The 15,311-nt window shown below is 41.3% G+C and overlaps 1 protein-coding gene across 8 annotated transcripts in view; it reads right to left on the bottom strand.

The window, feature by feature from the left end:
* Positions 1 to 15,311, bottom strand: part of LEF1 (lymphoid enhancer binding factor 1) — a 95,501-nt gene that overhangs the window by 29,205 nt on the left and 50,985 nt on the right. For 6 of the 8 annotated variants that reach the window (XM_006061871.4, XM_006061870.4, XM_025290319.2 and 3 more), the window contains 3 exons: positions 9,821 to 9,953; positions 3,537 to 3,627; positions 1,842 to 1,925 (listed from right to left, as the gene is read on the bottom strand). In XM_006061871.4, coding sequence (XP_006061933.1) covers positions 1,842 to 1,925; positions 3,537 to 3,627; positions 9,821 to 9,953 — 308 coding nt within the window. The remainder of the gene's footprint in view (positions 1 to 1,841; positions 1,926 to 3,536; positions 3,628 to 9,820; positions 9,954 to 15,311) is intronic. The other 2 variants (XM_006061873.4, XM_006061872.4) reach the window with 1 other exon arrangement.

The raw sequence follows: 15,311 nt of genomic DNA, 5'->3' as shown, positions 1-15,311 counted from the left end.
TTTTCAAGCTAATGGTGGAATCTGGCATTTTTCCTGGGAAGGCTCTAGGCAATAGGAGTAAAAAAAAAAAAAAAAAGTGAGTCACTTTTCTTGCAAAGCAGTTTTCAGAGAATTTCAGTAAGAATAATTACTGGAAATACAATATTTTATGAAGATTTAGCTTTTTAAAATGATTTTAAAATCTAAAGACATCATATTTTAAAATCTCTGTCTACATCCCTGAGTGGACCTTCATATTAAGTCTTCTCCTGTTGGCTTTTTCCCTAATATCGGGAGAGAGCGACTGAGAAGACAAGGGACAGGAAGATTTGTTCAGTCTCTAATTTAATAAGGTTGCCATCAGCATCATTCCAAATAATTTTCTACACATAAAGAAGGTAGTGTTTGAGAGATCTAGCCTCATGGAAAATTGATAACAAAATTAAGGGGAAGAATTTAATTAAAGGGAAGGATACAGTTCTGCTTCAAGGTAAAAACTACACAAGCTCAAATAAAGGCTTTTTCCCAGAGTATGCTTATAGAGCATTTAAAAGATCTCAAAATATCCACCACCGTTCAACACAAAGGAGGGAAACTGCCATGCAAGGAAAATAAAACAAAGACAGTACTTTCAACAAGCTCTTTGATAAATTTGGATATGCTTTAGAAATTTCTGCTTTCAAACTGTTTTAAAGTAAACATGTAGAGTTCAACAAAAAACATTCTCAGGTCTTTCATCACCGTCTGTACAGTTAATTCCTTCTTCTGGGAAGGAAAGAAGGGACTCTGCTTGGATATGTAATATTTCAGAAACAAATCTTTAAAAATTAAGGAGGCATGGGAAAAATACAAACATTCAATCGAATCATGATGCTTTGCTAAATGGACAATTTGTAAAAATACGTGATGCTGGTTATTTGCCTATGAGAAAATCCTATCATCACACAATTCTTATCCAATGTTAAAATATATGTATAAACTATATTTTGGAGGAAGGGTATTAATTTCATTCCCTCTCAACCAGTTAGGTGTACAATTTACCGAATAAAATGATTTTTGAAAAAGCTGAAATTCACCAAAGAAAACTGCAAATTTCATACATAGGTAAAAAAGTTAAGATTCACAACCAGTTACTAACCCAACAGTTTGACTTCCAGCATGTTAATGCTAGCTCCCTTGAAAAAGCCACATTGAACACACAGATGATACACCACAAATGTGTGTGTACATCAAGCACAGGGCACAAAAGCCGTCCTTTCCAGAGGCAAAAGCGTTACACAGAGCGGTGTGGCACAGCAGAGCTCGCGGAGCTTCACACCACTACGTCCACACGGGGCCTGATTCACACACGAGGACACACAGCCCGGACGGCCTGACAGCCGGAGGCCCCGTTCCTTCTCTTCTCACGGCCCCGGGCCAGGAAGGCTCTAGACTATCTGGGCCTTTTCAGACACCGTCACATGAAACTGAGACACCCTTCCCCACAGGAAAAAAAAAAAAGCCAGTCTTAATTCTCCCGCTGACCCACCCCCAGCATGTTTGGAATTGAACAAGCTCTTCCTAGGACGTCCCCTCTGGGGACGTTTTTCCTCCCGCCGTCGGGGGGCGGTCCAGTCTTTAGGAGGTACGGTCTCCGGCGGGGCTGGCTCCGTCTGCCTGACGGGTGTGGCTGGTGCTGTGGGGCGTGGAGTCTGGCTCCTACCGGGACTCCCCAGGACGCCTAGTGTGGGAGCCAGGCACCCTGCGCAGACAGACGCGGGCTGAGCTGTGCACCCGCTGGGCCGAGAGGCAAGCAGAGGCGCACGAGACGCAAGCGCGCAAGAGCAGCCTGTCCTGGCACGCCCGGTTCCACCTCCACCTACCTGGACATGGAAGTGTCGACTGACAGTGAGGATGGGTAGGGCTGCCTGAAGCCTCCCGTGATGGGATATACAGGCTGACCTTGCCTGAGGTCACAGAAGAGAGGAACCCATCAATGACAAAACATGAGTTACCAACCAGCAACCAGAGTTTGATGAAGGGAGGCCCTCAACCAGAATCTGGGGCGTGTTACGAAGGGGGTACTGCTTCAGTCACCCAACTGCCTCCCTTCCTCACCCTCCGCCCACCCAAAGCATCACTAGTGCCTTGAAGGAACTCTCCCACTGCAGTCCATGGATGACTCGTTTTCTGCCCCTGCCCCTCTCCAGCCCCACTGATGCTTTAAACAAAGTAGGTGTGTAAACAGCTCTTACTGAATATAACAGAACCTAAGAATGGTGAACTATTCTTTTTAGGATAATGTATTCTTTATCAGAATCTTTGAGAACTTCAGGGAAGGGAAGAAAGGAGGATAAAAGTTTATATAAAAATGAACACATTTTTGAAAACCCTGCACCCCACCTCCCACCCTTACGCCCATGCTGCAGGCAAGAAATAAAAGATCAATTCATTGGAGTTATTTTGTCTCTGCTCTAAGAATTCCATCTCTCCCTGTTTTTCCTACATGTCACATTTTTCATTTACACAGTCTTTATTTCCAGATGCCACTGATGGAACTCAGACCAGGATTATTGCCCTTAAGTAGCTAAGTTCAGACAGAATAATTGATGCAGGTTTGGAAGTGTTTGCATAATCAATTAAATTCAAACAGAGTTATTGACTGCGAGAGTTAATGCTAAAGAGAAGAGAGAAAGCTGGAATATCCATGGCAGGATAAGCCCTCCTTATGAAGAAGAGATAATGTACGGATGTGAGGGAGGGAGACTGGGGCTTTCTCCAGGGGTCTGTAAGGACGCAGAGTCAGGAAAGAGAGGAGAGAAAACGTTTGCTGAAGGTGCAGCCCTTCGTCCATGGAGTGAGCAGTGGGGCGAGAGGGATGGGAGTGAGGGCAGGGAAAGCTATGTGCTAACTAACAATAAAATGATAAAAATAGGCTCCACTGTATGAAGTGATTCTTTCTTCCCTAAATACATTTCTTTTCCTTTACCTTTATAATTAAAAAAAACCGGAAAACAGTGGTATGGATCTTTCAGAAACAACAAAATAGAGAACATGTGGATTCTGAAAGGATAAAGTCCATTTGTCTGTTTTTCACTCCTCTGAACTCAAACTGGGGCTTACTTTATTAAAGTTCAAAAGATGCTTTTGCATTTGTTACAGTTATTTGCCATTTACGTCACTTGCCCATTTATAAGCAAAGATCGATATTCAATATATCTAAGGTTGTGCTTCAAAAATATAAGTTGTTCATAAAGAACTAGAAAAGAAAGACCACAGTGAACACTTTGTACAGGCATAGTAAATGCCCAGAGCCACAAATTGAATCCATAAAACTATAAGCTTCAAAGCGAATGCTACACAGTCATTTTCTACACATATTAGCAAACGGACTCAGTCCATTTCAAAGTCTGTATGTCTTTTAATCTTTTAAATTGAAATGAAATAAAGTTAGCACCTCATGTGTTGAAGTTTCTTCAACTCCACAAGTGTTATTATTCATAAAGCTAATTTCCATAAACGGGGAGTAGAAGATATATGTTCAGACACCTGGCTGCAGGTTGCAAGAAGGATCTTACCAGCCAAGAGGTGGGGTAATCTGTCCAACACCACCCGGAGACAGGGGATAAAACGTAGGGATCTCGGGAGCTGGAGGATGTCTGGACATGCCTATTAAAAAGAACAATGGAGAGGCAGATTCACAGGACATTCGATTTCTGAGAGAAATAGAAAGGCAAGAAAATGCATTATGTCATTAGAACTTAAGGTGTAGAATGAGACAATATTTATTTTTCTGATTTAACAGAAGTCAGTTTGTTATCTTTACTCAAGATTTCAGCATCTGAGAAAACACGTCTGAAGGCAGTACCTCTTGAGGGGCTCCTAAAACAGTAAATATACTGCGAGTAAAAAGGCATCAAAACGAGACTGTAAAACTACTTAAGCTTGCGCTCATCATTTCACGCCGGTCAGGAAAATGGGAGACAACTGTTTTTGTGTAGAACGACAGCACTTCATAAGCAGAAGGCCTGCCATGGTGTTCAAGGATTAGGTAAATCGCTCGTTTCAGATCTTCACTGGCTCCCTTATGGGCACATAGATTTGGGAAATGTGATACCTCAGAGGATCAAAGATTAATTGGAAATAATCTGCAGCCCCATAATGGTCGCACGTGATATGATTCATCTGGTCTCTGGCACTGCAGCTCCAACCGGGGCTCTTCACTGGGTTGAGTCCCCTGGGCTCCGAGGTCAGGCCGGTCTGGATCAGCTGTACTCCACAGACAGCGAGTGTGCCACACTGTTTCTCAAGCTCACACTCCCTGGAGCACACTACCCTGCTGCTGTGAAACCACCCAGAGAACACGCCTAATCCTAGTCCCGTTTGACATCTCTGTCTACATCTTACCTTGGGTACTGGAAAGAAGGGGTACGGTGCATACGTAAAAACGCAAAACAAAACGTTACGTTCATATCTGGGGGAAAGTGATTCTGAACAGAAGACAGCCACAGGAGTTTCTTTACACAGTTAATCTGGCTTTAAAAGAGCATTATCCTCTATAAACATATATCCCCAGGCTTAACAACCTGAATATACATTCAGTGGCTATAATTATATTGCCTCATATGCAAAATCAGGTGAGTATACAGAAGATGTTCCTTATGTATTCTGCTTTTTTACTATTCAAAATGTCTGTGAATTTCAATTGGATATTAAAAGATATTGAAGGCCTTGAGCATATGGGAATGCGTTAAGAAGTGTTGTCTTCAAAGTTGATGTTAATTTGACTTTGAGGTTAGGACAAACTATTCTTTAACTCTTAGAAGAAGTAGCTAGGAAGGAGAAAGGTCTTTAATCTCTTTCGACGGAGTTTACATGAAATCATCTCAGGTTTTGCTGTTTTTAAAAGGAGTCTAAAATCTTCTTTTTTGATCTCTTATCACTTTCAAATTTAATGAGTATTTTTTTTAATTCCTTAATATCATCAATGCACCAAAAGCATTGCATACAATAGGACCTAAGGCAGTTCTGTGGATCTACTCTCTCTCACTGAAGCAGAGCCCCTGGCAACTGTTTTTATGGAAGCTGGAAGTTCACTTTAGCAGAGTTACCATAAAAATCTCCCTTTATAAAAAAGCTGTCAATACTGCTTCTTTTGATCACAGAGGAGCCCTTGGGATTTGTTTTAACTTAGGGCTGGGGAGGCAGGGGCACCAGGGGGCCTGCTGTAGTGATTCTTGACATAGCAGAATCATAGGGCAGTTTCTCCAACTTGCTGCCTCCCTCATCCCAGATTCTCCACAGCTCTCGTTCTGCAGGGGGGTTGCTCAGTCTTGAAAAGAAAAACCTGACCAACACAGAAGAACATTGGGAACTTTGTGGAAACTTGAGCTTGGAAATCATAATTAGAGGCTGAATTGTGTGAATGGTCTACTTTAACCCCTTTGTTAGGGAGATGAAGTGATTGTTTAGGTGCCTAAAAAATATGACTTGTCCTGGGATCTTATCTCTGGGAGGCAGAGAAGCAAACTGCTTTCAGTCACATGTCTCTGAGCAGAGGAGCTGGAAACCTGCCCTCCACACTACCTGTGTTTTTACGCACACTGACAACAGTGCATTTGTGATCTGCTGTAGGAATAACTTGACAGAACAAAACACATAATTTTTTTTCATATTTGGATTTGATTTTACTGCTTAAAAACAAACAAGGGAACTGCCGTTTACTTAGCACCTGCTACATGCTAGTTCCTGTGCTGGGTATTTAATTTGACTGTTTCTATTAAAATGCTACTCATATTTCAGATAACTTTCTCTCATGAACTATTCTCTAACTCTTACTGCTGTGAGAAATCTTTCCTCTTAGAATCTACAACATTTTATTTGTACTTTTAACATGGTACTTAAGATGTTCTTCATTATGTTTTACAGTGAGTTTGTGCAAATGATTTCCTGTGTGAGCTTATACACTGCTAGGAAAAAAGAGAACATTTTTTCCCTTATCTGTGTATCAAACCATGGCTTGTCTCCCAGAGAAGGCTCTGAATACAATTCTGAGTGACTAAACACATGAACAAGTGAAACAAAGGGACACACTTCCCACGCTGGGTCAGTACTATAAGCCATTTGCACGCACACACGTGGTATGGCTTAGGTCATTACACGAGCAGAAGAAAGTGGATCTGTGTTTTCTAAATAGCTCATTGTTGTCTTAAGATCCCGTTTCCAAAGATTCCTAAAAGTGTGTGCCTCTCTACCAAGTCCTGTGCTGCTGCTGCTGCTGCTGCTAAGTCGCTTCAGTCGTGTCCGACTCTGTGCGACCCCAGAGACAGCAGCCTACCAGGCTCCCCCGTCCCTGGGATTCTCCAGGCAAGAACACTGGAGTGGGTTGCCATTTCCTTCTCCAAACTCCTGTGCTACACATCATTTATTTAACAAGTATTTATTGAGAATTTATTATATGGGATCCCCTGGTGGCTCAGATGGTAAAGAATCTGCCTGCAATGGGGGAGACCTGGGTTGGGAAGATCCCCTGGAGGAGGGCATGGCAACCCACTTCAGTATTCTTACCTGGAGAATCCCCATGGACAGAGGAGTCTGGAGAGCTACAGTCCATGGGGTCACAAAGAGTTGGAAACCACGGAGTGACTAAGCACAGCACATATGCTGGAGGCTATATGCAATACATCCTTAATTTTTTTTAACTTTTATAAATACAGCTAAAATGATTCTGGTGTCAGACTGCACGGATACAGCAGTTCTGCCACTCACTAACTGTATGTTCTTGAGGAAGTTATTTAATTATTATTCTGCAGAATCAGAATAAAAACGACATAGAGGTCGTTCTGAGAAGTACATGCATTCATATATAATAAAGAAAAGTACCTGGTAAGTGCTGTGTTGAGTGTTTGCTGTTATTTACAAGGACACAAATACATAAACAGGTACATAAACCCAGTATTTCCTAAAAGCTCTTCCTCTTAACATTTTTATCAGACACAATGAGAGGAACAAAATGATGGATATTAGCTTCCTTTCTTCTTGGAACTACACCTGCACCCACTACTTTACCCCAACACACATGCGTAAAAACTAGTGTGATTCCTAACAGGAAATTAACCTAAAGTTATTTTCTTAAAAATAAGAATGGGCTCTGCTAACAAACTGTTTATATTTATTGAATAAGCCCAACTAGAGTTAGAGTATGAACATGAGTTTCTTTTTTTTTTTTATTTTGGGGGATAAAGCTAACAAGCCTCCCAGGAACTTTGAAATCAGCAGCTTAGTACCACCATGCTGTAACCAGCTGTACATGATAGAACCAAAAGGCAGGCAGGGGAGAGAAGAGTAAAGGCAAGAGACCTGGTAAGTGTTAGACTTTTCTCCCTCATACTTATTTTTTGGTGATGATTGTACCCAAGTGGAATGATATAAACTCAAGATCATGTAAATTGATTCTTAAACCAAGGTTTTATATTCCCCTACCTACATAGTGATGGGATACATTAAGTCTATGACAAAAAAGTAATTAAAAACACGATTTTTATATTACAACAAAAGCAAACAGTATTATAGAGTAGAATTCACAGATTTTTAGCACAAAATATTTCAAAGAAATTACAAGCAGACAATTTCTGGTCATGCCCACTAGTCCCTTCTCTAGTTCTGAAAAGTTTGTTTAAAGAAAAGGTTTGAGGAGTAATGATAAATTACAATTATTAAGGTAAAACAAGGTAGGGTAGCAGTAAAATATGGAAATAGAAGAGAAAATGCAACTGTAATTGGTAGCCAGTTAGAAAAATTTCTGTTTTAAAAACTAAACTCTCCTAGAATTTGTGAGAGAAAAACTACTGAACTATCGTGTGTTACTTTTAAAATTTTTTATTATGTTATTCTTTTAAATAAATTCATTTCATAGTGCTCTGAATGGGGAATGGGATAAGGTAAATACTATGTAATTGTTATGTAAATAAATAGTTTAAAACTAAATAAAACATACTCTTGGATTCTTTTTGATAATAGCTTGTCTGGGGCTTTTACACCTATCTTTAACTGTCATCTGCATCTTTATGGTCCCCAGATGTGCATCTCTAGCTTAGGGCCTGCTCTGGGATTGTGACCTGTACATTTCCCTTCAGACATCCCAAAGGGACCTCAAACTTGCCACACCCAAGGTCATATTCTCGAGCTTTCCTCTCAAACTCAGCTTTCCTCCTAAGACACTTGTCTTAAGTTTCCTTTCTCACTACATATTCACAGATCTGCCTCTGTTGTTTCTGATTATTTGGAGGTCATTTACAAAAGGAAGTAGAGGAGAGAAAGGGCTGGAAATGAGAATAAAATAGAGACAAACCCAGAAACATCTGCCACAAGGAGTCTTGCCTTCTCTAAGAAGATGTACTGGGGCTCCAAGCAAGCAAAGTCCTACTAAATTGTCAAAGAGTCATCTTTTTAATAAAGGTGGGAAATGAAGATGATACATATTTAACCTAAAAGTGTTCACAGAGGTGGGAAAAACACTCAACCTCTGAACTTCACTGTTGTTTTACACACTTACTAAATACTGTTGTTCACGATCCATCAAAGATAGGGCTGGACAAAAGGGAGAAGTGCTGGAGAAGGCATGTTTGACCCCTTTACCCTTTACATTCTCTGCCTTCACATGGCTTCACAGGACCTTTCATTTTGAACACCTCAAGATCCTGCTGAGGTCCAAATGTGTATGTGCATGAAGAGAGCAAGGGCTCCCCTGTGAACACACTGCCCCTCTCTCAAGGTCTGCCCGAGGATGCTGGGACCAGAAGGCTGCGAGAACCTGTGCTTTGCGTCCGTCCAACAACCAAACCAACCCTCAACGCCTCAGGTTAGAAACAGGCATTTTGATTTTTGAGACTTCTTATGATGTATGTTTCCCTGTAAACGATACAGAAGCAGAACTTGGTAACAGTGTAAAGAAGCAAAATAAGATCCATGTTGCTTTGAATGCAGGCCCACTCTAGTATTTCTGCCTGGAAAATCCTATGGACAGAGGAGTCTGGTGGGCTATATAGTCCATGGTGTAATGAAGAGCTGGACACAGCTGAGCGACCAACACTTAGTCTGTTTTGACTTTAGACAGAAATGGTTTTGCACTTTATGTGTGTGTGTGTGAAGTCGTTTCAGCCGTGTCTGACTCTTTGTGACCCTATGGACTGTAGCCGCCAGACTCCTCTGTCCATGGGATTCTCCAGGCAAGAATACTGGAGTGGGTTGCCATGCCCTCCTCCAGGGGATCTTCCTGACCCAGGGATCAAACCTGTGTCTCTTAGGTCTCCCGCATTGGCGGGTGGATGCTTTACCACCAGCGCCACCTGGGAAACCCTTTGTACTTTAAATATAATTTTTGTTGAGAAACAACCAAAAGAAAAGAAAACACAACAGGGATATTACTGAAACCAAAGGAAATCACAAGTCTCAAAAATATAACATTTGAAGAAAAACACCTCCTACTTTGTCCCTTTTCTAACTTTTTTTTCCAGTACTATCATCAACACATACGTAGTACATGCTGAAATAAATGAATATGGCAGGGGGCGCTGAGGACTGAATTTGTAATATATTTTCACAACATATCGGTTTATATTGGGATCATAGATCTTCAGAGCTCTCACGTTGAAAATGACCCTTCACTATTTTTTTTTTAATCCCGAAAAAGAAAAGGCCAACAACAAATTCTTGTATGCTTATTAAAAAATTGCTATCAAATAAATTACTCTTATCTCCTACAAATGTGTTACGACATGAGCAGAGGCACCGGTGAGGTCACTCGGACTGGTGAAACGAGGCTCTTCCTTCTCCAAAGAGGCCTGGGCGGCGAGGCTCTCACCTTGTTTGGAGTTGACATCTGATGGGATATGTGACGGGTGTGATCCTGGAGAAAAGTGCTCGTCGCTGTACGTGATGAGAGGGGTGAGAGGATGGACCGCATGGGATGGCTGCACCACGGGCACTTTATTTGACTGCAAAGTAACCACAAGGACAACAGTTAATACGGACTCCCAGCTCCTGTCTCCTCTCTCCTCAAAAGTCAACCAAGAATTATCTCCAGACCTAAACAACTGAAATCATCTGCTCTACCCACTTAAGATTTTCAGGATTTTCTCATGTTAAATACGCCTTGAGTACATGAATATCCCAACAAGAAAACGATCAGTTATTTAACCAAGGCCCCTTTGGAGATTTAGATTGGTCACTATTATTCCATGACATCAATTTTCTATACATACATATTTACACCCCTTTTGGATTATCTCCTTAGCTTAAAGTCAATAAACGGTTTCTGGAGCAAAAGTTATGAATGTTTTAGTAACTCTATTCATTACATATGTTTGGCATAAAATGGGCATTCAATAAACATTATGAATAGATAAATGAATAAATATTCCAACTTAAAAGGCAACTTTTTAAACAACCTCATATATATAAATTTGCTGTAATGACATCATCTTAGTTTATAAAATTCATAATCCTAGAGTTGTAGAGCAGTAAATCTGGCTAAGCTAGTGAAGAACCCGCCTGCCAATGCAGGAGATACAAGAGACGTGGGTTCGATCCCTGGGTCAGGGAGATCCCCTAGAGGAGGAAATGGTAACCAGCCCCAGTATTCTTGCCTGAAGAATCCCACAGAGGAGTCTGGCGGGTCCATGGGGTTGCAACGAGCTGGACATGACTGGGCATGTGCACATACGTGCGTGTGCTCATGCGCACACAAACAGAATTGTACATCCTTAAGAACCAAATTATACCATTTTTTCATGTTCTATAGTTTCGCCAATCAAACATGACCATCATTTATTATGCCTTAGAGCTGCTTAGCTCATCTTCAGTTCCTCTAGGTTCCAAAAGTATTAACAGATAAAACGGAGTTTCTAATCTTGGGTTTAACTGCATAATGTGAAGTATAGCTTATAAGAACACTTCAAATTGTTGACATTTATATTTAACATATTTTATGTCTCTTATTTGTTTAAAAATAAATTTTACTATTTAATTTGAAATTCTAAGACTACATAATAGTAACACTTATTAAAGGCTCAGGTTATTTATTTGGACTTCAATTTGAAATTTGGAATTCTGTTGTTTGGTTAAAGTTGAATCTCCCATGCATACTGCCCCCTCAATAAAGTGAACTAAGCAAATCAGTAATACAAACAAGACTAAGGCAGTTTAACCTAATTAGAGGGTTGTTTTAAAGAAACTACCCCCCCACACACAATTCAACACAATTATATGCACAATATGTTTCTGATTTTAAACTCATCTCCTAATTTAGGCTGTCTCAGAAAAATATCTATTTAGAAATCTAATAATAAGTAACTCATGAATTTAAAAGGAATAAACTCTAATGAATTCTAAATATTCTCTAATTCACTAGTTCAAACATGCCTTCATCATGCTAGTTTAAATAGTCTGTTACTATTCTACAGACTAAAATACATGTGAAATCACTTTCTCCAGAAAAGAATGTATTATTAAAATTTTTTTGTGTAAGTCCCTGAAAAATGCACAGTTTTTCAGGGACTTACACAGTAAACTGCTTAAAGTGTAGGGACAAATCTGAATGGCTGAGAACCCATGACACACCTGTGTATGATGGCTGCACCCACTACACACACTGATTATGTCACTTTTTGTTGTTGTTGTTGTTTTACAAATTAGGTATAAGAAGTACGTGGTTCCAACAGAAAGAACCATCCTCAGGAAAATTAGGAGTAATTATCCTAGTAACTCTTAATTCTCTTTATGGTAAGTAATTCTTTATACCCTATCATTACAACCTCCACCCAAAGAAACTTATGAACTAAAAAAAAGCGAGGGGGGAAAAATCACACTTTTTTAGACAATGATATGCTCTCCTTGCTAGATTTCCCCCTATTTTATAATTACCAGCTCCCCTCTAACAGCAGAGCTCACACAGCTCCTATAGCCCTTGGCGTTTATTAAGTAGAGCACCATTATCAAAGCCACACGCCTTTCTCTACACACCTCTGCACAGACATCTATGCATATAAATGTGTAAAAGGTTAAAAAAAAATGTTTCCATGCTTTTCAAGTGTTAATGATACAGTGTGCCAAGTACACAGAATGAGCTTCTCAAATATAAGGAATTCAGAGTGCTAGAGGAAGTGGGGGGTGGGTGGGTGTGAGGATGTTATTATTATAAATCCCTTTATATATGGAAGCAAAAATCTCAACACTCAAATGCTAAAATGAATGCATTTCAACTATACTTGAGAATAACTGTTTTGAGTTTCCTTTAAGAAGTCTCATAAGAAGCATAATTGCCAAACGATCTACAAAGATATTTTCTTAAGGTAGTTAAAAAGAGTAAAGCATTGCAGAAATCTTCTGCAAATATATATATATATATATATATATATATATATTATACACACACACACACATTTTATGTGCCTTTCTTATTTTCAGAGCACCACCTTAAGGAACTTGCATTAGCAGGCAGCATCTTCTTAATGTCTGACCTATCCCTCCAGTCATATAGCTCAGAATCTGGTGCCATGAATTTTTGCTAAATTATGCTATCCTTGCTCTCCTCTTAATTTTACGGTTTTCAACACAGATTTGCTTTCCTGTGGGAAGGAGATAAGAAGCTGAGGATTTTAATTTAAGCTCTGGCCTTGTCTTATACTTTGCAAGATGGATAGCGAAAGCAGTACTAGTAGGTGTGTTAAAGCCAACAAGGATTATGTCCATTTTTGTGGCCAAATAATAAAAGCAATATGAAATCTCAATAATATGAGCGAGCACAATTCTAAGGTTTAGAGTTTGCCTCCTGCTGACCACCTCCGCTGTGTATATAGAAGGATCCAACCGACACCACAGACGCTCGGCACAGCACCTTCCCAATCAAGTGTCCTCAGCCCTGAACTGTGGGCTTCCTCTGACGTCAGGAGTTACTGTCCCTTGATACTACCTGCTCACACAAGGTGAGAACCTGGGCACCGCTACTTTGTGCAAGTTTTAAGACAGAAAATATAACCATTGATTTCCCATCTGCCGTTGGGTTTTTTTTTTAATTTTTAAATTTTATATTGGAGCATAGTTGATGAATAATGTCTCAGTTTCAGGTGTACAGCAAAGTGATTCAGTTACACATATACATGTATCTGTTCTTTTACAAATTCTTTTCCCATTTAGGTCATTACATAATACTGAGCAGAGTTCCCTGTGCTATATACAGTAGGTCCTTGTTGATTATGTATTTTAAATACAGCAGTGTACACATGCCAATCCCAAACTCCCTATATAATCATTCTTAATTCTAGTCTTCGAATCTCCAAGTAACAATGTGCTGTATATTGGGGAGGGGAGTACATGAGGAGAGAAAGAATAACTGATCACTCAGTTTCTACAGACAAATTTATGAAACTGTATTATAATACCTGGTTACAGGTGTCTATGTGGGCATACGCGTATATTCATTAACACCTAAAATGTGCCAGACGAGATCTGGTGCTGCTGTCCTTGTACACGGCAGCGTCCTTTCTAGGTGTCTCAAAATGGGGATGCAGGTGTTGGAGACACAAAAGAAGTATGTAAAAAAAACAGAACAAAAAACCCAAAGCAAAACCTAAAAAGACTGCATCAAGTACTACGAAGAAGAACCAGGTGACAAGAATAGGCAGTGTATATCTGTATCCCTTTGTATCATATTAAAGCTGAAAGAAATCACAAGTTCATTTGGGCCAAGATTTTTATTTGCCAAGACAGAAGCTGAGAATCAGAGGTCAACAGGGATGGGTACTCACGTCGTGGCTACTGTCAGCACTTAAGACGGCTCCACTCGCTGCACAACTCCAGGAATACAGGGTCACTGCGAAGACAGTGGGAACAGAAAGCCCTACGCACTCAGTACCACTAGACCTAGCAGGAGGGAAACTCCATCTTTTTTGGCTGGTACTCTGCTGGGTCCTGCGCAGCCGGTACGGCACCAGTGGACCCTAGTCTTCTGGATCCTCCCCCACCCTGCCCTGTGCTTTTCCCAGCACATGTCTCCCTGTATTGGGGGGGGGGGGCGGATTCTTTTTCATTCAAAGGGACAATCAGGTAAGTCTTAGCTTCCAGAGAACCACCAAACAGTCCCAACAAGTGTTCCTTCCTCAATCATCTTGGGAAAACAGAATGCACAATTACTCCACCTTTACAAGATACCTGGCAGCCTCAAGTCGTCCCAAATCCTCCACGCCTGCTCAGAAAGGGGTTCAATACCTTGTCTAAGCTCACATAGCAGCACGTGGCCAAGTCAGGCCACAGACTTTCATCTACTGATTCCAGCTACACATCCCCGGCAGGGAGCAAAGGTAAAAGTTGGAACGAGCAGGTACTGGAAGCCGGGGTGGGGTGGTGGGTACAAAATATCAAGGATGGATTTGAGAAGACAGCTCTCCTGTCTATATTCAGCACCCACACAGGAGGAAGCCCACCGTACTTTCCCAAACTGGAAAACCTATCATCAGACCACCCTACCCATGTAGCACACAATGATTACAGTAAATCACACTTAGCCAAGTACTTCTTATGTACTCAACACTTTATAGATGCCATTATCCGCCTTTTCCAGAGGAGGAAAATGAAGTACAGAGAAGGTAAGTAACTTTCCCAAAGGCCCAGAGCTGGCCAGTGGCAAAGCCAGGTTCAGATGCAGGACTCCTAGCTCTAGAGACCATGTTCATTACCAGTACACCACGTGGCCTCCCTGAAGTGCCCAGTTCATAAAATCTTGGATGCTGAGTGGACCACAGCTGACAGTACATGACACCCGTGAAATGAGCGTGTGGTCTCCGTCCCCGGCACAGGAATCACGTCAGACAAAGAGGCACCTCAGCCGAAGCGGTCAGAGCTGCACCCGCTCAACGGCCACCTTTCTGTCCGGGGTTGGAAAACACTCCGAGAAAGCCAGCTTGGTTGCCACCCAGGCTGGTCCCTGCAGGTAAAGACTGCTCTGACATCATAGCCAATAAAACCCACACCTCCTGTGGACACCAAGTGTGTGCCACTTAGGGACCCTGAGAGCCACCCCCAAAGCAGCATTCCCAGAAATGACCCACTCGCGGCTGGCAGTAACTCGGGCTGTCGTACCTGCTGGCAGCCTCTGAGGATGCGGTTCTGGGAAGGACTAAAAAGTGGTTCAGCTTCCTCCTGGCTCAGGCCGTGGGCCTGCTGGTAAGTGGAGGGATTCAGGGAGAAACCTGCTGGCCAGGGAGCCAGTCCCCATTTTTCATGTAACCAGATTTCCACTAAACTCACCATGCAGGAACAGGCTGTGTGTGAGGGTCTTGGGTTCCATTTCAATTGGC

The sequence above is a fragment of the Bubalus bubalis genome, chromosome 7, assembly GCF_019923935.1.
Source record: "Bubalus bubalis isolate 160015118507 breed Murrah chromosome 7, NDDB_SH_1, whole genome shotgun sequence".
Classification (NCBI taxonomy): Eukaryota; Metazoa; Chordata; class Mammalia; order Artiodactyla; family Bovidae; genus Bubalus; species Bubalus bubalis.
Note: the sequence above shows the minus strand (reverse complement) of the source record. Positions and strands in the feature narration are given on the sequence as shown.